The sequence below is a fragment of the Letharia columbiana genome (assembly GCF_014066305.1).
Source record: "Letharia columbiana isolate WasteWater2 chromosome Unknown Sc0000015_s0, whole genome shotgun sequence".
NCBI classification, from domain to species: Eukaryota; Fungi; Ascomycota; class Lecanoromycetes; order Lecanorales; family Parmeliaceae; genus Letharia; species Letharia columbiana.
In genome coordinates, this window is record NW_023501054.1 from 254,708 (window position 1) to 281,338 (window position 26,631).

The following is a 26,631-nucleotide window of genomic DNA, read 5'->3' on the forward strand; positions in this document are numbered from 1 at the left end:
CCGCCAGATCTAACAACGAGGCTTCGGCTCTCCTCGACTCGAATCTCGTGATCGAAGTCGGGCCGGGCGACGTCATGTTCTCGGATACGTGGGACGGCATCGTCTCACTCGGCGACAAGATCTGGCGTTCCTGTCCCGCGCAGCCGGGCGTCGAGAATGCCACCGAGAGACTGGAGTACGGCGAGTCCGACCTCGGTGGAACCGTGGATCCTCAAACCTTCGCAATATTCGAACGGATCTCCTACAATGCCGATCTCAACTTCGTCGACGAGGACGAAGCCCGCCCCTGGCCCACAATCTTGGTCGACGACAACTACCACACGAGCCGCGAGGACGAAGCCACCTTTACCTCACTCCTGTCAAGAGCCGGCTCAAACCGTCCACCCATCTCCAACATCCTCCAGCACCTCGTCGACGCCCTCTTGCCACCCCCCTACATCAGCCAGCTCGACGCATCCCTCAGCGTCAAAGTGGAACCGGCCTTCGACATCGACGACTCGGACGATGATGAGGCTGACGGGGAGGAAGGAAGCGACGAGGGGGCTGAAGGGCAGGATGAGGAAGGAGGAGCGGAAGATGAGCGTCGCCAACGAGCGGGCGACGGAGCTGGTGTTGGAGGCCGGCGTTCTGATTCCGTTGGAGCGGCTTGAAAACGTGAGATGCTTGGGGCTCTCACTCGTTTTGCTGCAATGCGAGGGGAAGGCCGTTCAGGCGTAAGTCCGGGCTTGGGAAGATGGTCCGGGAGTTGAAGGGGTGGTCGAGGGCAAGTTTGTGGCGAGGCATGGTCCCATTTGAACTGTTCATTCGAAGAAAGTGAGTTTGATTGCCGGGCTTCTGGCGTACGATAGTTCTTGGCGCCGAGCGACTTCTTTTTGGATCAGTTTGCAAGCGATAAGGATTGCGAGACCTCCCGCGACGATAGACAGACGGTAGATCATCAAACGGATCTCCAGAGGGAGCGCGAGGATTGGACTGATTGTGTGGATGGAGGGTCCTGATGACGAGCATCCGTGTCTAGCACCTACTTTGGCATCTACGATGTGAGCCGGTGGTTCTGAGCCGTCTGACAACATGGTGCGTCCCTTTGAATTGCCTTATCAAGCTAAAGTATATCGAGGTTAAAGGGGTTTTGGCATGAGAGGGCACTGTTATATCGCAAGACTTGAGGGGGGTGAAAAGACAACGGGGTGCTAGCCTGTCATTGTGAGCGAATCGCCAGTTGTAGACGTCGATGGATTACCAGAGCGGTTCCCTGTGTCGCCCCCATAGTCTGTCATCATACAAGCATTCCCGTCACGTTGAGGCGGTCTCTCCCTGTAGAATGGTAATGTCATTTCGGAAAGATGGTCCGGCCTATGGAGCTCGTCGTTCCCACTTCAAACGGTTGAATAATGAAAAGCTTGGAGGCGGCAGTTCAGAGTTGAAAGTGACAGAAAGACTGTGCTTTGGTGTGTCGATTAATTCTCAAACTATTGAGAGAAGAGCATGTTCTAGACCAAGCTGAGGCGTTCAACAAAGAACGCACCTTTATCAAGGATATGTTGACAGTGCACTGCCTGCATTGCAACTATGTAGACCATCGAAGAACATGGGCAGTGCCTAGCCCGCGCTACTGCTAGTGCCTTGCCAATTCTGTGATAGCTTTTCATTGCCTAAAGATGATCACTGTTTGTTGTTGAGATACCCATCCAGGCCTAAAGTCGAAGAATAGCACCGCGTACTTTGAAGATGGGGCCGTCCTCGTCCACTGAGAATGTGGAATCACTTTTGGTGAAAGTGGTAGAGAGACCTTGTTGCGCGACTTGACTTCACAGCATTTGTCTCCTAAGCATACTCCTTGAGAGTGACGAGACCGTATGCCAAAAGTTAGCGGCCGGGGATATCCCTAGTCAAACTCGTAGCTGCCCGTTAACTGACAAGACGCCCTTCAGATGTTCTTCTTTCTAGGCGACTTCTGCTGCACCTCGGCGTTGCCGCAAGGCGTAGCTGCCAACTCCTCCATCAGATCCTGGAAGTGCTGTTGATTGCTAAGATCTCTGTACTCAGCAATGTGTATCTGGCATTTCGCGCTTTGATATGGGTCAGGTCCCTTCCCCCTTACAACGGAGCGCGGATAACCAAGACTGAAAACGGCTGATACCACACGAGCTTCGTAACCGCAGAGGGAGACCATGCGTATCTTCAGACGCGTTCCATCAGTCATCCACCCACCACGAGTCAGGAAGTAAACAATTGAAACTTACCGGCAAGCAATGATCAGTCGTATGGAGCGCGCGTCGTGCAAGCTTGTTAGCCCAGTAATACATCATCCAAAATTCTGTGCACAAAAGGTCCTTTTGCGATTGTGCTCGTTGAGGCTGAATGGAAAGGATGGTGATATGTGGACGGCCGGGCGAGCTAAATCCCTTGTGGGTCTGCATATCTATGTGGGTCCGGTAAAAGGCGATTCTTTGTATCTATGTAAGCTTAACAACACAGAAAGGAGGTGGTGCGGATAGTAACGCACCGAAGATTCTGGAAAAGGTCATCGCCAGATGAATCGACCAAAGCATCGTTGTAAAGCAAGCCATCAGAAATGGACCGTCCCTGAAGAATTCTGCGGTAGTGGTCACTTGATTTGTATGCATCTTCAATACTTGGACGATTGCATTCGACGAGATTTTTCTTGCACATGTCTGTTTCAACTTTTTGCAGTGAGGTCTCAATGTCACGAAAAGTTTCCTCCAGAGCGCATGTCGTGTTGACATCACAGGGTTCCCAGAAAGCGGTATTCGCGTTGGAATCAAATGCGATATTCATGGCTGCGAGATCCGATGGACTGAGGCTGGCTCCCCCATTGTAGGGGAGGTCGTTGGCGGGGTTTGGCACGAGTTTGCAGACTTCTCTGTGGATGGGTTTGAAGCCTGAGAGAATTTTTGAACAGGCGTCGTCGGCTACAACGGACATGGCAGAATAAAGACAATGAATAGGTGATGGCTAATTTCATGAGTTGTCTGAGAAAAGGACAGGAATTAATGTGAGAAGTGGTGGTGGAAGGGAAGAGGGGAATTTTGTTTGTTGGTGGTTGTTGTTGGCAACAGATGACTAATCAGGAGCCCCAAGTTTTGTTGACGCGTTTTCCTTGGCACTTTGTTCTTTATTCTTTACTCTCAGTCCGGTAGCATGCCTTTGATCTTTGTCACTGTGGTTAAGGGGCGTGTTGACCTATGTTGTCCCAGTATCTCAGCCTTTCATTGGCTGCTACTTATGTTACTACCTACTGATAGTGATGGCGGCCAGCTCGGAAGAGGCTTAGTGCTACCAGTGCTGTCTATCTCCTAAGGTTGCCCTGAGTGGCTGAGGTGAATCCTACCTATGCTTCTTCTAACACTCAGAATGACACCTTTGTTCTGATATATACATAAATAACACCGAAAACGGTCATTCTCATCCAATTCACTACTCCGTCCCTTAAGCCAAGTGAAACCTTCTGGCTTTACCACTCTTGCGAGTCCAATCGCCAGATTTTCCATCTCTCTATCGCCTCGGTATCAGCTCTTCTTTACGCAAATCAAGATGCCAGATGAGCTTCCAAGAAATAAACGGGATTGGAGACAAGCAGCCACACGCAATAATATCCATCACACTCAGTCACTGACTGCTGGTCCCCCTTTGGTTAGTGGCAGCAAATTCAAATTGCAACATTTCCTTCGTCTACGCGTCCTGTACATTGACGAACGAGACCCTGAAGAGTTGACTACAAGTCGCGGGTTCCCTAAGGAACGGCTTGAGGAAATGAAGAGACATCCTTGACAAGGACACTGATGCGGCCTTTTTGAGGACTTTCTTACAAGATAAGAGAAACATCGAAACCTGCTGGAGCGTGGGAAATGCAAGGAAGTCTGGCATGTTTGCCGTTGCATTGGAGCACTTGCATCTCATCTCGAAACGAGAGAACCGTTCCAAATGGACGACAGCGAAGACGTAACCGACCTCAAGATCGTTATTAGCCCCCCCAAAACGCGGAGCATGACTCAGTCAATTGCACACTATCGCGAGCGATTACTTTCAAATACGGTCCCTTCGACGCCTACCCCAAAGTCTCGAGAACCATATCGCGAGCCTCCACTCAGCGACTTCAGTGACGACTTTAGCAGCCTGAACCTGGAGTCTCCGGTAGACATTGTCTCCGAAGCTGGCTCGGACCTTCGGAGAGCCAGGTACGACTTTGAGCGCTCCGACTTCACACCGGGAGATGAGCAGACAGTCAACGCTGCCTTGGTGGCATTGATCATGGTATTGTCATGGTTACTCGGCCGCACAGGCCGTGTTCATCACGATCGAGCAAGATTCAGTATCTCCAAAGACGCTGAGGCCTATCTCTACTCGGCCTGCGTGGACGGTCTGATTATGCACCTCGATGTTGACAAGTGTAACGGTTTTATGGAGGTCAAGCGGGATTTTCGCGGTGGAAACCCTTCTGTGAGAAGACAAATAGCAGCGCAAATGGCTGCATTTATCTATGAGCAAGACGTCGTTCTCGCTCAGAAAGAGACCGAGAAAGAGGCCGACAAGGCCCGCAAAGGGAAGGGAATGGAAGCAGAATCTAAGGCTAGGGGAAACAGAACCAAAGACAAAGATGGCGGAAACCAGGAACGGTGAGCTTCAGTATCATGTCAGAAGGTTCAGTCTTACAGGTCATTGAACAGGCTCCAAAAATGGATGGTGTCTATGGATGGCTATTACGCTTATATTAATATCGCTACCTACGACCGACAATACGTTGAATTTCTCTCCGGTCATGGCGCCTCCGCCGCTGGTGATGCTTTCATGGAGATGGTAGAGTACGGACTCTTTGATCTTCGCGTATGGTCGGGCAACGGCCTTGAAAGTTTTTTGATGTACGTTGGGGCACTCATGCTAGGTACCGTTGGTCCTTGAATTCGACTCTAGGCACCGGCGCTAGATACTGCTGGTCTTTTTCTTGATATCAGGTCGTACGTCTTGGGTACTACGAGGCTCAATTCCTGATGGTTATTGATCAGGCAGGCAGTATCCTATCAACGTCCAGTGCCGCTCTTCCGGGACATCAGCTGCAAAAAAGTGCGTCACAGTGACGGGTCCAAACAAAAGGAGCAACAGACCGCTCTGCAGGAGTTGTTTCCCACGGCCTCGATAAGAAGGCTGGATGCCTCTCCGTCGACGGAAGCTCTAGAGATTAGAACGGTCCATGATATCGTGACTTTCCTCAAGACCACCTGACTTTTCTGTCTCTACCATGCTTTGAATCTAGTGACCCATGCCAATACGTCCACTCGCAGCCGCAAAAGCAGGCAAAGTATGCAGGCTGTGCCGCTATAAGCGGGTGATTGCCACCATCAACGAGAACTGATCGTGAAATGGCAGAGGTTGTGCTAGAGCAAATGGTGTTCACATAATGAAAAAATTGAGAAAGCTTACGCACAGCACATGAAAGTTTTTAATGCAAAGAGAGCCCAATAACACGAAAATAGGTTTTGTCGACAACACAGGGAACTTCACAAACCATTCCTCCATTGTCTCCAGCTCCCAGTCACACTTCGTCTACAGCACAGTCAACATCACAAATCGTTTCCCCCCCTCCCCTCCCCAGCTCAAACTCAAACCTACAAGCAACCCCACATCCTCAAACTCCCATCGCGCCCACCATCAATCCCTCATCCCCCCCCCGCACCTCGCACTCAAGCCATAACCTCAACCCCTCTCCAGCCCCCGCCAGCCTCCCACGCATAAACACCCAAAACTCCAAACCCATCTCCTCTACTAACAAGCCCCCAAACGGGCCAAGCAACTCGAACAACTCCTCCACCAGAGCCCCCCAACACCCCCGACCTCGGCGCATTCCAACGCCGCAGGACCCGACCCGCACACACTTCCCTCTCGATAACGGAAACCACACCGACTCTTCCCTTCCATCGCCCTCTCGCCGGTGTGGGGTTACTTTTGTGTGTTGGCGGCGGTAATGACGTCCATCTGTTGAGGTTTAAGAAGTTGGGAGTAGATGTTGGTGGGGGGGATGTGTGTTGGTAAATACCTGGGTATGCAGTTACTGCTATAATGAGACCTGTCACTAGTTATGGTATTCCTAATGATGTCTAAGGAAGAAGAATCCTTGTACAGGAAGGCCTTCATATACCAATGACTAGGCCGAATGAGTACTAGTGGTAGCGAGTGTTGAGTCGAACAATGTGTGATCTCGATGGCCTAGACAGACAGACAGATAGACGGATTCAGTCGAGAATATATATTCTTTATTGGCGCAATCACGGGTTTTTAGAGCCCGACGATGCTTGCCTAACAAGCAGGGAGGGAGGGAGGGAGATGAGGATGCTGAATTTGGTACCGACATCATTTCCCACTAAAGACCGTTCGAGTCTCTTGGCGTAGACAGTTACAATTGTCGCTGGTCGGAAGAGTGCTCCGGTTCCTCTCTCGTCGAAAACAAAGTCTTTGCATACATACATTCTCTCCTTTTCGAGGGAGCACCAGTCTATCTGTTGACAGTGGTGGTTAATCTGTACCGGTACCGACATCACAGCAGACGCGTCCCTCCGCTATGAGTATTCAACCAAAGAGCGAGCGAACGTGGGATCCAGCCGCTAGAATGTGATCTCACGTTGTGATATTTCGTCTCATCTTCAGATGCACACGCGGTTCAGGCGTTATACGTTATATCTATAAACAGTACAAGAACAGTGTATCAAAACATACAAACACTAAAACGGCGATATGGACTCGCTCGTCAGAATGACCGTTTCCGGAATCTGCCACTCTCCTCCTACTCTTCCGCACTCCTCTATCTCCTCACTCCTTTCCCTCGACCCCGGCACCGGCCTTATCGTTGATTTCGGGTTCCCAGACTTGCTACAGTCGCCTCCCTGTTGATCGAGATCCTCGCCGTCCTGGGCTGGATCGCCCTCGTTGGGGGATGCGACAATGCCCAACTTGCCATATTCGCCGATCTCGTGGTCATCGAGTGAGGCGGTTGGTGAAGGTGAACGAACGGAAGACGAGGAGGTCGACACGAGGCCTCGTTCTGCATCCGGCTGCTTTATCTTCACGACTTTGTAGCCCCAGAGGCGATGTTCGAAACCGCGTTTCATGCCGCCTGTCGTGCCTCATTAGCCGGTTGTCTCACCATGAACCTCAAGCTCCAATCTTGATCCTGCGGTTGAGGCGAGAATCAAGACTGTCGGGAAACTCACGCAACTCCAAATGGAAATACTCGCACAGCGGCTCCGCCCAGACCGTGATCGCAACGACCTGCCCGAAACTCCAAGAATTCACATCCACGCCATTGTAGCCGAACCACTCGAGATCTTGGATGAATATCTTGAACCAATGGATGTACAGGCCGAAGAAAATGAGGTACATTGAAAACAACGCGGCGGATGTAATTGTCGAGGGCAAGTCCAATGTAGATGCGTGGGTCTTCACGTCTTGGTAGGCACGGCGGGTATGGACCTTCATGGTGGGGATGGTGTTTTGCTGGAGCCTTGTGTATGTGTCGATTATCAATGGGTGTTTGGTCCATGAGGGCATTTTGCGTGATATTTGCTTCCATGACGGTACCTTTCTTGTAAGGCGTTTCCACGAGGGGACCTTATCGGACAGCTGCCGTTTCAGGCGGTGGTTGTTGAAGTGCTGTAGGATCGAATACTGCTTCCCACGAGTATGCTTCTCGGAACGTTCATTACGGGTACGAAGCATGTGACGCGCAGCCAAAACTGTTGTTGCGACGAAGGTGATACTGCCCATTTGTCAACAAACATTTCTTAAGTAAAGCGAGAGCAACTTCCATACCAAGCACAGACTCCCACGAAGACACTTGTGATTACGGCTCCACAGGCACCTGACCCTTCATACTCACAAGGACCAAGGACTTGATAGAACAGTGCAAGGGCAATGAAGCCAGCGAACCAAAATATTGCAGACAACGAGTCCATAGCAAAAGCAATCTTTTGGTTGAAGTATCTGCCCATTGGCTTCTGGGCGCGTGTATAGGCGGTAGTTGAGGTAAGGAACAGGTAAAGAACGAATAAAAGAGACCAACAGGAGGCAAAGATGACGAACTCAGGTGCGCCTGCCGACGGGAAGCTCCCGTCCTCATCATAGTATCTATTAGCACTGAGCTCGCCTCCGATACCATAGATATACGAATCAGTAACTGCATGATTGAGCGTTAGTATTGAACATAATCGGATGACGAGAAAGATGTGGACGCACCGTAGCTATTCAGACCGATAGAGATCAGTGCAAGTCCAAATTGGATGATTCGAAGACTGAAGTCATACTTCCGAAAGAAAGCACCAAGAACCCTTGAGAGCCATGGCTTGGGTTGTCCTGTCGACGGATCCTTGAACGCATGGTACTGATGCGCAACAAGGAGGATGAGAACAACGAGGCAGAACGCCAACATGGAGTACGCTCCACTGGCAGGATTAACTGAGCCGTAGTCCTCCGCTCCACCAACTGGATTATAACAGTACACGCCAAGGTTCCTCGTCCCGCAGGAGTCAGGCCCGCCGCTTAATGCCTGCTGGCTCAAGTAATTCAGGTCATCCTGACTAGGACTAAAGTTCCCAATGACGAAGAGAGTCGCGATTGATATTAGGACAGTGACGATCGACAATACCAAGAGGTACCATGACACCACGTCCACTAGGTGCAGTGTGAAGAGAGTGAAGGTGACGGGAAGATACCCGCTGATGGAGATGCTCTTGATGAGGATGTATGTGTTATACAACTGCTGCAAGCTGTTTGGCTGAAATCCTCCGCCGTTCCTGTTGACAAGAGCTGCAATGTTGATTGCTAGCATGAAAAAGCATTGCGCTTTCTGAAACTCGGCCAGCGCCCCCGTCAGGCTGGGAAGGTGTTTGTTTCTGGAGTTGTTTCCTACTCGTTGGGCAATCTTTTTGGCGTTGCTGTATCCGCGTGGTAAGAGAAGAGCTCCTAGGCACATGTAATAAACGCCCCAATTCCACCAGACCACCAAAACGAAACTGAGAAGAGCAAGCCCTGTTTGGATCCAATATGATACGTACACCTATCCAGATCTTAGCAGGCAGATCTCATAGAGCCCCACTGAAATGATCATACCCCTATACCACCGATATCTGGATTGAAGGAATTGGGGACGTATTCGCAAAAATCAAACTCATTTTCACTTTCATCGTTGTCGTAAATGTAGAAGGTACTTGTTAAGTTGGACGGCGAATTCCTCAAAAAGTCCGCATCAAATTCTTTTAGACCCTCTGTACAGCCAGACCCGTCCAGGGTTATAGTGCAATAATCGATCAGACATTGTTTTATTGTAGTAGTGATATTGTTGTACAGATTTGATCCCCTCTTGCTTTTCTGTATGTTGTAGTACTCGGCCATGCTAGCGTTACTCAGATTGCTCCTCGCGTACAGATCAGCTACGGTCGGATACACCATGCAATTATGCAAGGTGTCCAGACTACCAAATATTTGATTTTGGTCCTGGCAAGAAGCTGTACAATTCTGAGTTCCGTCGTCCTGCAGACAACCATTGTGGAATAGAAATGGTGGATTTGAGGACGAGGTGGGCATATCGCCGCCAGAGAATTTGAGGGCATCCTGAAAGCTAAAGGTAGATAGAGTCACCTGCAGGGTACTGTGCAGGGTAGAGTTGGTGAGGTCGGAAATCCACGCCATCGTGCTTCGGAAGAGCGACCAAAAGGAGTGCTATCTCTGCGGTCTGAATGAAAAGAATCGCAACGTGAACGAGACTCGAGTCTAAAACATTGCGCAGTTTGGGTCCACTTTCTATGGAGCTTGATGGTCTGGTCAAGCTCGTCGGTAAAGAAAAGAAGGGGGAAAACGGCGAAGAAGAGTGGGAAGAAGATTAGGCATTAGGTATGAGGAAGCCCGATGATGAGATTGTGAAGGAGAAGATGTCAAAGGTTCTTCAATCACGCCTTGGTCCGTGCCTGAAGATCCGGCCATTATTTTGAGGCTGAGCTTCGACGCTTGATGCACGTTATGCAGAAGACATGCGCTTTCTTTTCGAAATATCCCAAATTTGCAGGGGCGCGTAGATAGCAAGCAGGCTGTGCCGTAGCTTAGGCAAGTCAAGACGTACCTATCCTGTCATGTCCTTTAGCTTCCTTGAGTCGATCCAATGATATGATGTATGCGATACTGATATTGTTGGAAGGATCAATAGACTTGAGTTGAGCTGACATCCTGAACACTGAGATGTTGGGATGTTTTAACCTGTGTAAGAAATACGTGTTACAAGGCCGCGCTGGATTTTTATGAGGGTAAAAAAAAAAAAAGGGGCCCCCCTAAAAAAAAACCTTTTTTTTTTTTTTTTCGTCGCTGATCTCGCTGTCCGTGAGGCTATTCGTACAATGAGGGCTCTCCGCCTTCCCGAGGTATATAGGGCGAAAGAAGACTCGCCGCCGTGGAACTATGGGGAAGAGATATATAGTCTGTCTATCCTCTCTACCCGCCTGCTGGCGCCTCTAGCCGGGTATATTTATTATCGTGCGAGTTCTTTAGATTTCTTAACCCTTATTGCATAGTCCTTTGCGGCTCTTTTGCTTATTAAGGCTGATAGAGGTTTTTCGCTTGTAGGGGGTGTGGAGTAGGGGGTGTTGGATGGTGGCGACGGGGATCTAAACGCGTTAGGTATGTGCCGCGACTCCACTCGTATTAGTAAGATCCTCTTATTTCTCCTCGCGGGCTATATCGTCTCCGGGAACCTCTGGGGGACGATCTCGATTAATGTCTTTGGTGGTTTATTATCTGTCCTTCTAGTAGCCCCGTATTGCGAGGACTGACGATACGCGTTTTTAGAGGTTTAGTGGCGGGGCGGAGTTGTGGATGTTTAAAAAATTGGTGGCGATAGCGGGTTGGGAGAGGTGTTGGTGGGTGTTTGCCTTGTCCCTCGCCTGTAAGATCGCTAGCCCTTGGTTGCTACTACTTCGGCTAACACGATTGTGCAAATCTCGTATCTTCCGATGGTTATTTTGCGTACGTCTTTAATTTTTAGTTTTTTTAGTTTTATTTTAGGTATAATTTAATTTATTTTTTTATATAATTTATTTTTATATATGTTTTATATCTTTATGTTTTTTTAGATTATTTTAGATTGCGTTATATAGTATTTAAAATTGTTTATATTAATTTGTATTAGATAATTTTATGTTTTTTTTAGATTGTTATATATATGTTTGAGGTTTAACGTAATATTAGTGATTATATACGCTAGCTCGAGACTAATTTGTTAATATAGAATATTAAGAAATTTATTTTGATATTAAATGATCCGTATGGGAGTTTTTAAAGAAATGATAATTAAAATAATGGTATAGTTATTTTTTTTTATATATTTATATATGTTTTTATTTTAATGTGGTATTTATTGGTTTTTAATATTTAAATACGTTTATTGTTTGTAATGGATTTGGGTTTTGTTTTTTTGAAATAAGCTCTGCGTGAGATTGGTTTAAATGTTTGATTGTGTAGTGGGGCTACGAGGGGTTTGGGGAGCCCGGGGGTGTTTGGTCTGACTGTGATTGCTATCCGGATTCGTTGGGGGGGGTTAAGATGTTGAGGAGATTAAATTTAGGTCATAGAGACCTTTGTGTGTAGGTAAAGGATCCAAACTCCGCCCTACGAGTCTTGGCGCCGTCTCGCCTGAACTCCTCAGCCTCACTCATCCTTCTTTTCCATGGCGCTCTCTGTGCCTGTCACTCTCTGCGGCAAACAGTGATGCTGCTATACACTATCTGGGCACGACAAACATCGCTAAAGTATCTGCACTGTCGCGGCCATGATGAGGAGTGGTGCAAGCCTAAATTCAAGTCCCAGGGGGGAGGTTTGATGTCTGCTGGTTGGGATGGTGGACTCCGGCAACATCCATCATTGGGGGCTCGACGTGGCTCTGCGACACTCGATCAGGACATGCCATGGTCATTCTTCCTCTAGCTAAGGCGTCCTATTGCATTGCGCATCGCAACCAGCACTTCAGGATGAGGTCCAACTGGTGTGTACCCTTCCTTCTCCTCTCATACTCCTTTTACGCACCATCGCGCTCTTTGGCTGACATCCATGTGGTAACAGCATCAGTCTCCGAATTCCCCGCATCCAAGGACCTTCCCAATATCCTGGGAGTTTCAATGCCTCTGGCAAATGAACAACGCAGTGACGTATTCGAAAAAGAGCTGGGCATACAACGAGCAACGGGGAAGACCACGCCTGGGCCACGTCATCAATCTGGTTCGACTCTCAGAGGCTTGAATTTGGGTAGTGAGCTCGACGGTGATGTCCGAATGCCATAGAGTGCAAAGAAAATGCGGGAGTACTGTGTAATACACAGCATTGATGTCACTGCTGGTTAGGTGCACTGCAGGAATTTCTGCTTGACACATTCACTGAGCGATTGAGGTGGAAGAAATGCCTCTCGCTTCGACATCGGGCATTGTTGCTCTCGCTCTAATTCAGCATTCAGCTTCTGGTAACTCCCACGCGGTCGCCCAAATCCACGATAGTCGTCGCCATTCCCGATCCCGATCGATACGAGGGCATCAACAATCTGATCCAGTCATTCTGGAATGCTCACGAGTATCCCACTCTCTACTTAGGCTGTCAAGCAGATCTACTCGATACTCCCCTTGCTCGCTTCGGTATCTACGCGATTCAATTCAATCCCTTCTCGAGCTCTCCATCAACGTTGACGGTTCCCTTTTCTCGATCCGTTCCCTTTCCGAAAGCCGTTACGGCTCCCTCGAGGGCTAAAACAGTAGACAGAGATGCAAACTTCCTCGAAGCTAGAGCAAGACTTAATTCAAGCCAGAGGTTGCCGGACTCTTTTGCCACTGGGGCTTTATGCGCTTAGATTTCTTGGAAGTGATGAAGCTCTTATTGCCTTCTTTGCCCTTGTCCTAGCGGCACTTCTTATGAATGGAGGACCCAAAGGTTCTTGCGCATCCGCGCTTAGTCTAGGGCCATTCAGATGTGAAGCTAATACTCCTCAGTGAGGCCCCGCACGCACTGCAAGGAACCTCGAAGTGCCGGAGCACTGCAGCGGTCAAGGTGGTCCACCGTGTTATTCTCAATCGATACCGTCCACATAAAACCATCGGCCCCCCACAATGTTATTCGAAAAGCTCAAAGATTGAGTCTTCCTTGTTCCTGTAGGACTAAAGCTGGCTCGATCTCCCTGCTTAAGCCAACGCATTTCACACATGCAGAGGTTGTACCTACGTCCTGCCATAGCTCATGATGCAACTCAGAACACCTGTCGCACCATACATCTGCGTTCACCTCATCTCAGCTAATTTGCTTCGCACAGACTCTGAGTATCAACTAATTTCACTACTCTGCACAACGCTATCTCATTCATTCATGTTTGTCTTTCAACAGCAGCGGGCTGCTTTCGAAACCAGCTTACCCTTCTTCTGCTTCGCGTCTCTTCAGTCGTTGTAGCCTTTGCCGTGCTTTCACAACGACAGTTTTCCTCAAATGAAAAGAACTTCTCCGAATCTGGTTCATTTAGACGAGAGCGTGCTTCAGGGTCCGCTGCCGAAAGCACTAATTCACGGGATCTATGGTTTCGTTAGCCAGACACGGGTCAAGGGACATGCAACCAATGAGGCTTTGAGCAGTCAGCGACCGTTACACTAGCTCTTCGGTTGATTCTATGTCAAGTATCCTACTGTGGCTGATTCCAGAAGTCTACAGTATCAGTGGCGTGCGCAATCCTTCATGCCGACGGCGAGATGTCGTACCAGGACTAAAGAGGCAGGTAATGAACCTCAGTCACCTCCTCCACGTGCAATGAACCGAGTAAAGTCTCACACCTCCATGCCTGCAGACGTTTGTAGGTATGATTCGTGGCGTAATCACTAGCTCACTCTGTCCATCTTGGGCTTATGAAGACGGCATTTGGAGGTCAGCCCCGCGCGCACCGGTGCCTGCACCCAAGCAAGTGCATTTCCAGCTCGGACATCCGTCTCTTTGGTCGACAACTACTGGATGGGTTCTCTTCCCAGACCAGCCTCTTCAAGCATAAGAACCAAGGTTTTGCTCACCCTCAAATCTGCTTTCCGGTCTGCAGCTTTCGCTGACTGCACTTGAAAATTGGTGTCTCCCTCTCTTAAGTCAACAAGGCTCTTTCGTATCTTTGGGAGCCATCCCTATACTCTACATACTGTCCTCTTTCCGAGTCGTCTTCCATCCCAATCATGCGACCCTTCACCGCCCTAAGCCTTCTCTTGGCATTGAGCGGTTCCGCGTTCAGTGCTCCAGCCCCAGAGAATGACCTCAAGATCAGGAACGTGGACGAGTGCAAGGCCGTCACCGTCATTATCAGTGTTCTCAGCCAGTACAAAGCTTCTGCAACATCGTTCTGCAGCTCCTTCATCTCAATACCAGTGAAGACCGTCACTTCAGCTACAGCACGTGACTTGCTTCTAGCCAGCAAAGACCCTGGGGAAACATTGCTGATTCTTACAGACCACGACGTCAACGCCGAAGCCTTCTACGGTGACATCCACCATTACAGTCACGCCGAAGGTGTACGTCATATTTCCTCACCGTGCGTCCCTGAAAATCCGAATTGCTAAACTCACACACCATCGCGCAGCTCCGTTACAGCTACCACCACCACCACCCCAACAGTCATCTACAGCATCACCTCCGCTCCCGCCAAACGTGCTATCTCCCCAAAACTCGCTGAACGCAACATTAACAACCAGCCCATTCCCTCCTACGTGTCCGCCTTCGCCTCGTCCGAGATTTCCTCTGCCTGTTCTTGCCTCTCCATCAGCCCTTCTACCACAACGGTCAAAACAACCTCCACAGTCGTAGGTCCAGCCCCTACAACCGTTGTCAAAACTACCATTACCGCATCCACCGTCACTACTACTATTTCCACGGTCACTGTTACTGCTTCGTCTACCGTCACGGAGTGCGCGAATGCGCTGCCGACTGTGAGTTGTCTTTTCGGAGCCATTTCTTCTTGATTGGATTTTGCTTCTCAATTGCAAGACTTCTCGCAAACGTAGAACAATCCCGGAACCTGTTTCAAGATTCCAACCTGCGTCCAAGAAGCGACGTGCTGACTCCGAAACCCTCAAGTTCATCTTGAAACTAGCGAGCCCGGTGGTTCTGAACGGTGCCCAGCTCGAAGGCACTTACGATCAGATCGACGACGGAGACGGCGAGCTAGTGGGCTTCAACGGCCTCACCGACCCTTCCGCCGCCGGTGTCCTCTCTCTTACATCAACCGGCTTCCTAATGATCGACTCAGTCGGTCAAATCGCATTCCGCATTCCAGGCCAGTAAGACTCCCATCCTCTGTCCCAAACTGAAATCCTCCCGCCCATACTCATTCCAAGCCCCCATCTCCCCAAACCCCCTCCCCTCCCTCCCCTCCCCCTCCCCTCCCTCCCTCCTCCTTCCTCACAAACCCCACCGACTAACCCACCCCGTCCCACTCACCAGAACGGGCCTCCAACTCCTCCTCTTCGACCCCCCCGCCGAAGTCGAAGCCAGCGACACCCCCGTCGTCTGCAGCGTAGCGACCGGCGCCCTCACGTGCTCCGACGGGGTGAATTCGGTCCTGCAGCTGTGTCCCGGCTTTGCGGTGACGGACGATTTGTTCATTGGGCCGGTGGTGGCGAGCGGGTGTGTGGGGGTCGTGTTGGATGTGCTGCCGGTTTGCATTGTGCCGTAGGTGCATTTGGGTGGAGCAGGACTGGGTGAGGGTGGGGATGGGGATTGGGGGATGGGGATGGGATGTGGAAAGGTGGAGGTTGATAAGAGTGACCAGGCTGTATTCTTCGCGCATCCATTGATTCCGCACGGCCGTGGGTGACATGTCAATGAGCGCATTCAAGATCTTACGCACGAGGCCCAAAAAATCAAAACCCTACAACACATTCCCGAAAGCCTCTATCTGCGTGGTACATGGTGCTTGGTATGTAGTGTGCAATCTCAGCACAGAGCACGAACAACTTCCACGCCCCTTGAGAGTCTTCTTCACTGCCATGGTTCCTGGCCTCTTTCCTCCTCTGCCAGCACACGCACGAGGCCCAAAGGGTCTAGATGGCGAAATTAGAGACATTTAAATCGCTAGCTAGGTAACATCCATGAAGACTCCTCCGCGCATCGAACCGAGCCGCTTGCGTGACGCAGAGCACGAACCCTTTCCATACTCATTGCCATGCATCTTCTTCGCATATACGTACAGACGGTATCGAAGATCGTATGCACGAAGCCCGAAAAGATCAGATGAAGAATACATTGGGAGAGATGTTAGTGGGTAAGTAACATCCAATCCAGTCTCTGAGACGGAAACATTCTTACGATCGAATCGAACGGCATGCATGAAGTAGAGCGCGAAGCAGGCAGTCAAGGTCATAGTGACCCAGAATGTCGTTGTCCGCTTGGAGTACGAAGGAAGACAGGTAGGTAGGTAGATACACCTCTGCAAATCATACCTGTAAATTCTACCAATGAGCTCTTAACCTTGTCAACGAGACGCACAGACTATCAGTCATTTTTCCTATCCCTATTCGTATTCCTATTCTGTTCAATCTTATTCGTACAACTCCCACCCTATCGCAAACCCCCCACGCTACCAAACAAACCACCACCACCACCACCACCACATCAAACCCCCCCCCCAAATCACAGCCCTCCCCCAACCCCACCCGCACACACACCCTACCAAACGAACAAAACAAAAACAAAACAAAAAAAACAAAAACAAAAAGCACAGCCACAACAGCAGCCACCACAGCCCTCAGAAGCCCACCTCGACACCCAAACCATGCGATCTCCCCACGTAGCCGGGGCGTACGAATTCCCGAAACCGTGCCTCCGTACGATTACAACTAACCCCCTACACCAACCCAGCGCTTTTTTGCATAAACCGTACCTACCTACCTACCTACGCCCCTACCGCCTCAGATTCAAGTACCGATGCCGGAGTGCGGCCGTTGAGCCGGCAGGATGGCGCGGTTTTTGGTATTACGTACGTACGTAGGCATGGACATGACTCTGTGATGGGATTGGTGCTGCGGGGATGATGACTCGAGAGGGATGGTTGGATGGTTGGATGGATGGATGGATGGATGGATGAGATGGAGAAGGAGGTTGTATAGTAGGTATATTAGTAGATTGTGTGTGTGTGTGTGTGTGTAGAAAACCAGGGCGGGGCGCTCGCAAGTGTGCTTGCTTGCTTGTTTGCTTGCCGTCCGTCCGTCCGTACATACAACACAGGCCTGCAACGGGTATTCAGAGATCTCGAAGGCCCATCCGACCAAACGCCAGAGCCGGGGATCGAACATCCGCGTCCGTCGCGTGAGATCGGTCGTAGCATGTCAAGTGACCGAGTATAGTAGAGTACCGAACACTCAGGACTGTTTTGAGGAACGGGATACGTGCGGAAGGCGAGGCAGAGTTTGGCGGCATGGCTACGGCGGTTTCGAATACAGATACGGAACTCCGCATCACGAGGCGGGAAGGGAGGGGGATTGCGTATAACGTTGTAGGTTGGAAGGAAGAGGGAGGGGTTGAATCGTTGGTCGGATAGTAGGGTGGGAACGGGAAGGTGATTGGAGGAGATAATGATGCATTTTCACAGTAGGGTGAGGCCGTGTGGATTACTTATTGTGCAGGGGTAATATTGAGTTGCATATACCTAACTTGGTGACCGACGTGTTTAGGCGTAATGCATTGATTTCTGAATTCATTGCTCCTGTCGTGCGGTATGTACCCCTAGATCAGCGCCAGAAGAAGTATGAAATCTTTTCTCTGATGGTTGTTCGTTCTTGCTGCCAAAGGGTTTGAAAATCGCATTGAACATTCTGATCCGCTACTACAGCGAACGATATCTCATGTTTCTCCACTTGCTGGATAAATCGAAGATGTTGTAGTCGATGTGATGGAGGATTGACGAGGTAGATAAGGTACGTGGCGGTCGATTTGCCTCAAAGTATACGGTGGCTTTGAGTGGATTTTGAGACCACTGCGGTAATGAACTATAACTCGTTAGTGTTGTTGTTGTTGTTGTTGTTGTTGTTGTTGTTGTGTTGTGTTTGTTGTCACGTGTAAAGAGCATATGCTGACTTGATCGATGCCAGGATCCAGCGCCAGATTATCATCTACGACGGTAGTCTGGCCAAAGCATCAATATTGCGCTGTCAAGGTATCCGTCTGATAATCCATAGGGATCCATAACATCCTGGCTCGTCCCTTTGGATCTCCGTACCCGGGGTCACCATGCCCGACATCCCTCACCGGCTAAGATTTCAAATGTTCCATTGCGATCGGCAGCGCCTTTCTTTCCCCAGAGCTCAATCCGGGATTATGGCCACCTGGTTCCTCGCCATGGTCGATCCGAAAGCAAAACCCCAGATCAAATGATTGTTACTCTAAAACAGACGGTGCAAAGCCAGTATTTCAGGGTAACGATCTAGCGGGTAGAGTGTCGAGCTAGATACCAGTGTCAGGACGTCCTGGTTAAAGCAGCCATTGGGTGTCGGAGGCCGGGGGGGGGGGGGGGAAGGTTTGGGGGGCCTACTGCTCCGCACTTGGCGGACGTCTGACAACATGATTGGTATTCATGTCGAAGGTTTTTTGACGATGCTCAAAAGAATCCTCTGTCATGACCGAAGAAGCATTAATTGTCGGCAGGCAAGAAATCAAACCTGGGCTGTTGGTATCACCGAAGTAGCGGTGGCATAATCGGCAAAGCCGTTGCATGTTATCTCATTCCGTCAATGATTAACGGCCGCGCTTAAGACGAATTTTGACAAACCTCTTTGTTGGATTAAGAGAACATTTCAATCTGCGGGTTTGAGCGACCTAATTCGCTACTGCGACTGCTTATCACATTGGTGATATGACATACGTCAATAAATTGTGCCTCAAAAGTGAGCAGCTCTCACTCCCATTTAGAAGCACGGCTTTCGCCTTTACATCCGCTGGGAATTGGATAGGTACAGATTCGCTCCCGGGGTAGTAGTTAAGGGCAATGGGACCCTGTGCAGAGACTGCTATGCTTTGTGTAACGTTCGGGTCTAGTTAGACGCTCACAATTAGGTGCTGTTGTCATTGATACCGCTGTCGAGCAAGTAGCATAGATGCAGCGCAAAACAATAAAAAACCGATGTCGTGGGGTTGAGCAAGAGCAGAAGCGCTTGGCCTTGACGACCCCTCGACGAGAGAGTGACTGTCGACAATGTTCGCGTAATTCTACACCTAGCCAATTGGGGATTCATGTCTTGTTCCGTGTGACACATCGAACCTTCTCCGTGCCGTACCGTAGTCCGCCAGAGCTTCGATGTCCATATCCTATCTTCCCACTAGCCATCCCTGTTTCCTCGCTCATGCCCATGCGCTAACATGAGACAAGATCGATACGGATTAATGACAGCCGTAGCAGGTGCATGCACGCATACATCTCTTTTCTTGGCCCTGTCTCGCAACAACCTCCGTATCCATTTACCCCGCCGCCAACACCTCAAGCAATGCTGTCTCAATCATCGGCTCTTTCATCGCTTATGCAAGACGGCATAGTATGGACCCAGGGACGGCGGCGTTGGCAGCTTAGATGTAGAGAGACAGGTCTGAGGTAGGCAGGAAATGACTCGAGGGAGACGAAAGATGCCGGCGTGGGAAAGTGGGGAGGTAGAGGAGCGGACATCGAGGGTGAGGGTGAATGCAATGTAGACGGAAATGATGGCCCAGGTAGCCGTTGCTGATATAGTATTCGAGACGTCTCAGGAGGGTGGTGAACGGATGGAGTCTAGATGTTAGCCACGAATGGGCGAGTGAAGGCTACATAGGAGATGGTTCAGCAATGTATATCTTCATACTAGGTAAGAAGCATAAGGCCAGGAAAGAGATCCTCGCCAAGTATTTGATGAGGGTCTGTATGTACTCCAACGGCAGGGTGATGAGGTTCAGGTCTTCGGAATGTGACACTTACTGTTGTATCTGATAAGCTTAGAGATTTGAAGCTTAACATGTACGATGAGCCCGACCCTTCATCTTTCCTGCAATTGCAACGAGCTCTTCATCTTATATTCAAAGCCCCATCACGCATTGGTAGGAGTAGAATAGGTCTCTGCTATTGTTGCTGTTGCTGTGGGAACTTCAGTCCTAGCACCTTCTATTTTGGGCGCGCTTAGGGCGCCAAGCCGGAAACGCGCAAGGCCGATCTATCACTTTCTTACCTGACAATCTGGCCTTCAATACTCGTTCAAGACTTTTTCTGAACGTTGATTTGTTCGCTGGGAAGACTGGCTTACCCTTCTGACCTCGTGAAGTCATTCCCTGTCAAAATCATTTGCGATAATTAGCACCGGTGATGGAGAAAGCTCAGTGGAGTCCCATAAATAGTGAGCCTACGAGTGCTGGAACCAACCCCACTGCAAAGAGACCGCATCCGGGCCTCACACGTTTGCCCATCCAATTCTCAAATGGGGCGCCCATAAGAGCGAAGAAACAGTATACAGAGCCGCCGAAACATAACCTCGACAGGCCGCCAGTGGTGCACAGCCTGACACTGAGCGGGGATCTTCCTGCCCCAGAAGCGGAGTCACGGTCATCGAAGCAACGAGAAATTGGAACAGTAAGTTATTCAACCGTAAACGAGACCGGTCCATCGACTCCGTTTACGACCATCTCGCCTGATGAATCTACGCATGAACGGCGTGTCGAAGGCAAGAGGCACGACCTGGGGTCTAACGGTCGCAACACCACATCTATCGCAAACTCAAGGGCCGGTACCCAAACTCCGAGAGCAGTTCATCAAGCGGGAATGTCGACAGAGGCAAGACGCGCACAGTCACAAAAGCCTAATCCTGTGCCGGATGCAAGCAAGATTTATCAGGCTTTCAACATTGCGCCCCCGAACACCAATCTAATCACGAACGAGGAACAGTCTAATGCTACCACGGCGAGTGAATCCAGACAGGGCTCAATCAAGAGAACTTTTGGACCGAGAGATACACCAGCAAAGCTTACGAAAGGTTCTCCCAAAGAACGCTCGGTCGGACTGCACGAAAGTCACACCAAGCCAGTGCAAAATCAGGAGCCATCTGTGATTGACGAGCAGAGCTCGTCTTCTTCTGACGACGATGCAACACATCTGCCCACGAGTGCTGGACGCAAAGCAGAAGAGGCGGTTGACCAAGCAGAGAGTCCAGTCATGGATGACCCAGATCACGTCACGATGACGACCAGCTTACCAGATGATCATACTATCGAATGGCTAGCAGAAGCCAAAGATTTCTACCAAGGGACGCTACCGCCCTTTGTCACAAAGCAAAAACTTGGTGTTCGGAGAATGGTAGAACTACCGTTAATCGAAGGTCAACAGTACGCTGAAAAGGTCGAAGTGGTGTATCGGTTATGGGATGCTGCCCATACCTTCGCCAGTATTGACATAAATGGTGAAAGATTCATTGTCAAAGTTTTCAGAGGCGGTGCTACCCCCTATCGTCCCTGGATGGGCCCGCAAACAGGATTCTCCGAAACGCCGCTTGCGTTCTCCAAACAGGTCTCTCGGGGCCCGAAAAGCGTGACAGCTACCCCAGGGAAACGCCCCTCTCTTCCCAAAGGCTGGGCATTAGGAGGATGACGAGAGAGACGACGACTACAGCCCAGCTAGTCGCCGTAAATCTGGCCCAGTGTGGCGTCGCCGTCCCCATCGTCCTAACTTCGGGATAGACGACGATGACGAAGAACTCGACGAGGACCCTTACCAGATGGCAGAACAACTCCACTCGCAAAGGTCGTCGATCGAAGGAGACGATGCAGCGCCTGATCCGACTGGTCATAAGCCGCTGGACTCCAGCGTAGCCATTACACAGCCACCCAGCAAGCTCATCAACGCAGTCAAGAAAAGTCTTCGGCTACCGAAAGAGAAAGATGTCTTCCAGCGACCCAAACAGATAAAGCGCAGGAGCGTTGGTGGCCAAGGAGTGACTACGGAGTTGGAAGGGAGCAAGCGTGGGAAGCATAAGGCGGTTTTCTCCAGTGATAGCGAACGCTCTGTCCCCCATAAGCGAGCGAAGCCTACGAAGGCCATTTCCCAGCGCACTTTCTCCACTAATTCAGCCCATCTGAAAAATGTCCCTCAAGTCTCAGAACACGAGTCTCCTACTCTCGATGCGCACAAACTTTCGCCTTACAAACAAGCCCACACCACGCTACGTATCGCACTTGTTCCGTACCCACAACAATCTGCCATACACCGATTGCGTTCCTGCATGACCATAGATACTTTCTTCAGCTCTGTGATTGGGGTCTCTGGCTACAAAGGCGATAAAGATCGCATCTTTGGCATCACGGCCACCTTTGATTGCAAGTCTGACGACGATGCGGATAAGAGTATGGTGATCAGGGAAGAGTGGCAGGATAGCTTCGACGTGTTCCTCGAGACCGTTGACGGAGCGGAATCCTGGACGGAGGAGGGTGGGAAATGTGGCGTGGCTGTTAATCTGTTGTTAACCGAGGGGTGAACCAGCCCCGTCCTTCCTTTTGACTCAGCAATTGAAGGTGTGCATGACGAATGGGACTACCTTTCTGCGGGATGACGGCGTCTTCGACAACGAGACTTACTACCTTCAGAGGGCGCCCCTAGGAATTTATAACTGTTGGAGCAGATCAGACACGATTCAGACGACACAAAGTTGCAGGCCGGGGTTTTCTGTTCCAGCGATCGATTTCTGAAATCTCTGCACTCATTCATCCCACGACCGTCCATGTTAGAGCTATATATATCCCCTCTTTAAGCGTTTAGATAGATGGATGGATCAAAGATGTGCAGCTGCATGATATATCAGATAATACGATGAATGTTTCATTTCAAATACGCAAGAATAAACGATAAATGCACTTTTCTATCCCCTCATATGCAGCAGATAATTCCACTTACTGAGCCTCTACCGTTCCATTCTTCAATCCACTCTAGACACCTTGCGATTCCAGAAAATAAAAAGCACCGCAACACCATTGTACCAGCGCCATTAGGAATCGAACCTAATACGAACTAAATACCCCCAACAACAAGTCCCACCCGGCTCCGCTACTGATATTAAATCCCCTTACCACCTAACGCTTACTACTTAATATCATCTGATTTTACATCTCACCTCCGCTTATCACAAAATCAATATGGTGTAATCCATAAATCTGATGCGGTGTAAAGCCTACATTGATGATTCCATATGCGCGCAGAGCAGCCCTGATTGGAAAGCTAGCTTTCTTCCTGTCGACAAGTTTTGAAAAGTACTGCCAAGATCTGAATCGAGAAAGCCAGGTACCTATTCGGGAAGTAACTAAATTTCTTGGCTACGAACATCAAATTTTGTTAATAATCTCAACTTTATCTCCGTCTCTCCATTTCTTCTCCAAAAGAATTCTGTCTCTACAAATTATATCTCAGTTAACTCTTTTCGATTATGGTACCTCTTCTTCTGCTGCCATACGTACTGCGAATCGTCATCAAAAAAAGCGTCAACAATAGGAAAATGAGTATGCCCTCTCGCAATTACGCTTCCTAAAATCAGCTATAATTCCAGAGAAATTAATAAAATCCAGCCCTCTCGCAATTACGCTCTCAAAATCAGCTACAATTTTAGAGAAATCAATAAAATCCATAGTAACGTCGAGATCCTACACTCTATAACATAATAATACGCTGTTAACCTCAGCCTATAACACCTTATAGACCTTCTTAATATATATTCGAAGGCTTTAATAAATCATCTACTAGACTTCTCCTCGATTCTTCTTATCGATATAATAATCTTAAATTTCGCTATTAAGATCCTATATAACGTTTAACCTTTAACGTATAAGATTTATATCGAGATTACAGTCTTCCTACTTAGCAAGACTACGATACTTATTATTCGAAGAATTCTATTTGTATTCAATAAGTAGAGCGAGATAAAGAGCTTCGGGGTACGGTAGAACAGCTGGAAGATACTCGGATTCTCTATGAACATAACACTGTTCTGAAGCTATGTGACGATATTATCGATATCGTTACTACGAGTAAAGATGAGGACGACGAGGATAAGGACAACGAGGATGAGGACGACGAGGACGAGGACGACGACGACGAGGACGACGACGACGGGATACGTCACGAGTAGTTACTTGACGCTCTCGAGGACGTATACTCTTGGGTGCAGAGCGAGTCTCGCTTGGCCTTCTTAGAACGATTGGCATTTGATCGTAACACATATATCTACTCGGCAATATCTACTGTAATTCGTTACGGTGATTATGAGGCTGTAGAGAATCTCATATATTCTGAGATTAACCGACGATGTAATCTATTTCTTAGATATCGTTATGGGGAGGATCCGGAGAATCAATCAAATGCAGTACCGTAAACATGTTCAATTGTAGCGATGTTCTCAGTGTTCCCATAATGCTTGGCTAGCTTTTCACTACTGGGTAGCCCGCACCCCAGCACATATTAGGAATATCCGCCCACGTCTCTCCACCTTGTCAGCTGAGACAAACTCGACGATCATTCTCTTCGAGGATAACACTTTTGCGGAGCGATCTATTTGTATCGATGAGATCTTTGGGTTATCTGGCAAGAATGTTAGCTAAAGTAGGCTTTTTGGTTGTAGAAATCTTGGATCGATTTTCCGGTTTTTGGATGGGGGATATTCCTATCACTCACCCGCGTGGGCGGATGCCTTGTGGGTGGTGCCAAGCCTACCCCTGATGGCCCTATGGGTGGGCCAGAGGCATCTTAAGACATACCTTAGTAAAAAGCCGAGGTTTCAAAATGTAGTATGGATATAGTACTGCTTGAAAATACGTTACATTACGATGTTAATATGCTTATAGCTTAGAATATAAGCTTTATATAAAATAGTATTCGAATAAATTTTATTAAGATAATATAATATCATCTATAAATCTAAAAAATTAATTTCCGTACGATTTCCGTCGAGTTCGTACGATTAGCACGATTTAGTCTATTTAGTAGACTTTATCTATATTTAAATCCTTTTCGTTAATTCTATTAGTTTAGTAATTTTAAAAATTTTCAGTAACTTTAAAATTTTTATATAATATACTTTAATATACTCTAAATATTATTCTATATACATATAACATTAATATATATTATTATTAATATATCTATTATTATACGCTATATTAGAGTATTACTTACGCGATTAATTTTATTAAATTATCTAATTCTATAGTCAAATTTAAGTTAACGTTAATACTCGTTATTATAGAATCTTATTATCGTAACGTCGATTATTAGAACTTTTCTTTTTTTATATATATTACTACTAAACTAATAGAACTAATAAAAAAGATTAAGATAATTACTAAATCGACGAAATTTAGATAGATTCTAATTAGATTTATTACGAGCGTATTCTTAATATATTTCTTAGCCCTATAGCTAGCGGGCCTTAACGGAGATATCCTCTACTATATTATATCTTCTTTTTATCTATATAGTTCGATATCTTAGTTATCTTATTTAATATATCTATATTAATATTATATTTATATTAATTCTAATATTATAATTAAGATTAATCTATTTATTTCATTTATATTAATAGATAAATTTAAAGAAACGCGCTAATAGAGGTTTTAGTAAGAAATTAAATTAAGCTATTATATCTCTAGATAAGCTTATTAAATAGATAAATTGATTTTAAAGAGTTTAAAAGAAATAGCGAAACGATCTTAATAAATAGTAATTAAGGAATAAAGAAGGTATTAGATTATTTATACGGCTAGCGAATCGAAAGAAATAGCTAATATTATCTTATATTTTTATATTTAAAATATATATTAGTAGTATTACTTACAACTTTATATATTATAATATCTAAGATTTTAATAAGATCTTAATTAGATAAGAAATAGTCGAGTTATAGTTAATTAAAGATATTATTTTTTAAAACTTTTTTATATATAACTTCTCTATAAGATAAGAAACTCTCTAAGCGAAGTAAGTATATTCGAAAGGCTACTATTTAAAGTATTTATAGTCTTCTTAACGTCTTAAATAATTAAGAAATAAATATATTAAACTCTCGCAAAGAAATAATCTTATCTTAAGCTTTATAATGAAATTTTTTATTCTTAATATCGAATAATTTTAATACGCCTTAGAGAGGCTTTATTATTTTCTAATATATCTAATATTCTCAATATCTATTCTTTCGAAGTATTTAAACTCCTCTCCACTTTATTTTAAATCTTTCTTTCTTCTTTTTTATAACGAAGTCTAATATCGAAAAAATAAATTAAATTAAGACTCTATTAAAGTAAATTAAGTTTTAACGAATATTAATTCTATTAGATAATGCTCTTAATAAGATAGATTTAATAAATATATCTTAAAATATCGCTAATAGTCTATAACTATAATATTAGATTAAGTATTAATCTAATAAATTTATAACTATATTAAATAAAATTCGTTAAAAGCGAGATAATTTCTAAGAGGTTATTATTCGATATTATATCGTCGTAATAGAAAAGAATCTAGTTATAAATAATTTATACTAAATCTATAGAATAATCGAGAAGATAAATTAACTAGCTCGAGACTTTTAGAAG

At 47.4% G+C, this 26,631-nt stretch overlaps 8 protein-coding genes across 8 annotated transcripts; 5 read left to right on the top strand and 3 right to left on the bottom strand.

Annotated features, from left to right (window-relative positions):
• Positions 1-74: 74 nt before the first annotated feature.
• HO173_005447 (uncharacterized protein) lies at positions 75-650 on the top strand (the record flags this gene model as incomplete). The annotated part of the gene is made up of 1 exon (XM_037307364.1): positions 75-650. One exon carries the CDS (start codon positions 75-77, stop codon positions 648-650), a length of 576 nt encoding a protein of 191 aa, XP_037165702.1.
• A 150-nt stretch (positions 651-800) lies between these two features.
• HO173_005448 (uncharacterized protein) lies at positions 801-1,073 on the bottom strand (the record flags this gene model as incomplete). Its single annotated transcript, XM_037307365.1, has 1 exon — positions 801-1,073. The coding sequence occupies one exon, from the start codon at positions 1,071-1,073 to the stop codon at positions 801-803; it is 273 nt and encodes a 90-aa protein (XP_037165703.1).
• Positions 1,074-1,927: 854 nt separating this feature from the next.
• Positions 1,928-2,946, bottom strand: HO173_005449 (uncharacterized protein; the record flags this gene model as incomplete). Its single annotated transcript, XM_037307366.1, has 3 exons — positions 1,928-2,179; positions 2,244-2,448; positions 2,507-2,946. The coding sequence occupies 3 exons, from the start codon at positions 2,944-2,946 to the stop codon at positions 1,928-1,930; spliced, it is 897 nt and encodes a 298-aa protein (XP_037165704.1).
• Positions 2,947-3,945: 999 nt separating this feature from the next.
• On the top strand, positions 3,946-5,096 carry HO173_005450 (uncharacterized protein; the record flags this gene model as incomplete). Its single annotated transcript, XM_037307367.1, has 3 exons — positions 3,946-4,637; positions 4,689-4,908; positions 4,974-5,096. The coding sequence occupies 3 exons, from the start codon at positions 3,946-3,948 to the stop codon at positions 5,094-5,096; spliced, it is 1,035 nt and encodes a 344-aa protein (XP_037165705.1).
• A 1,638-nt stretch (positions 5,097-6,734) lies between these two features.
• On the bottom strand, positions 6,735-9,696 carry HO173_005451 (uncharacterized protein; the record flags this gene model as incomplete). The annotated part of the gene is made up of 5 exons (XM_037307368.1): positions 6,735-7,126; positions 7,224-7,768; positions 7,822-8,185; positions 8,245-9,064; positions 9,118-9,696. The coding sequence occupies 5 exons, from the start codon at positions 9,694-9,696 to the stop codon at positions 6,735-6,737; spliced, it is 2,700 nt and encodes an 899-aa protein (XP_037165706.1).
• A 4,538-nt stretch (positions 9,697-14,234) lies between these two features.
• Positions 14,235-15,727, top strand: HO173_005452 (uncharacterized protein; the record flags this gene model as incomplete). The annotated part of the gene is made up of 5 exons (XM_037307369.1): positions 14,235-14,447; positions 14,506-14,567; positions 14,636-14,981; positions 15,130-15,332; positions 15,496-15,727. The coding sequence occupies 5 exons, from the start codon at positions 14,235-14,237 to the stop codon at positions 15,725-15,727; spliced, it is 1,056 nt and encodes a 351-aa protein (XP_037165707.1).
• A 4,644-nt stretch (positions 15,728-20,371) lies between these two features.
• HO173_005453 (uncharacterized protein) lies at positions 20,372-22,529 on the top strand (the record flags this gene model as incomplete). Its single annotated transcript, XM_037307370.1, has 2 exons — positions 20,372-21,586; positions 21,639-22,529. 2 exons carry the CDS (start codon positions 20,372-20,374, stop codon positions 22,527-22,529), a joined length of 2,106 nt encoding a protein of 701 aa, XP_037165708.1.
• Positions 22,530-23,540: 1,011 nt separating this feature from the next.
• On the top strand, positions 23,541-24,170 carry HO173_005454 (uncharacterized protein; the record flags this gene model as incomplete). The annotated part of the gene is made up of 2 exons (XM_037307371.1): positions 23,541-23,544; positions 23,956-24,170. The coding sequence occupies 2 exons, from the start codon at positions 23,541-23,543 to the stop codon at positions 24,168-24,170; spliced, it is 219 nt and encodes a 72-aa protein (XP_037165709.1).
• Positions 24,171-26,631: the final 2,461 nt, after the last annotated feature.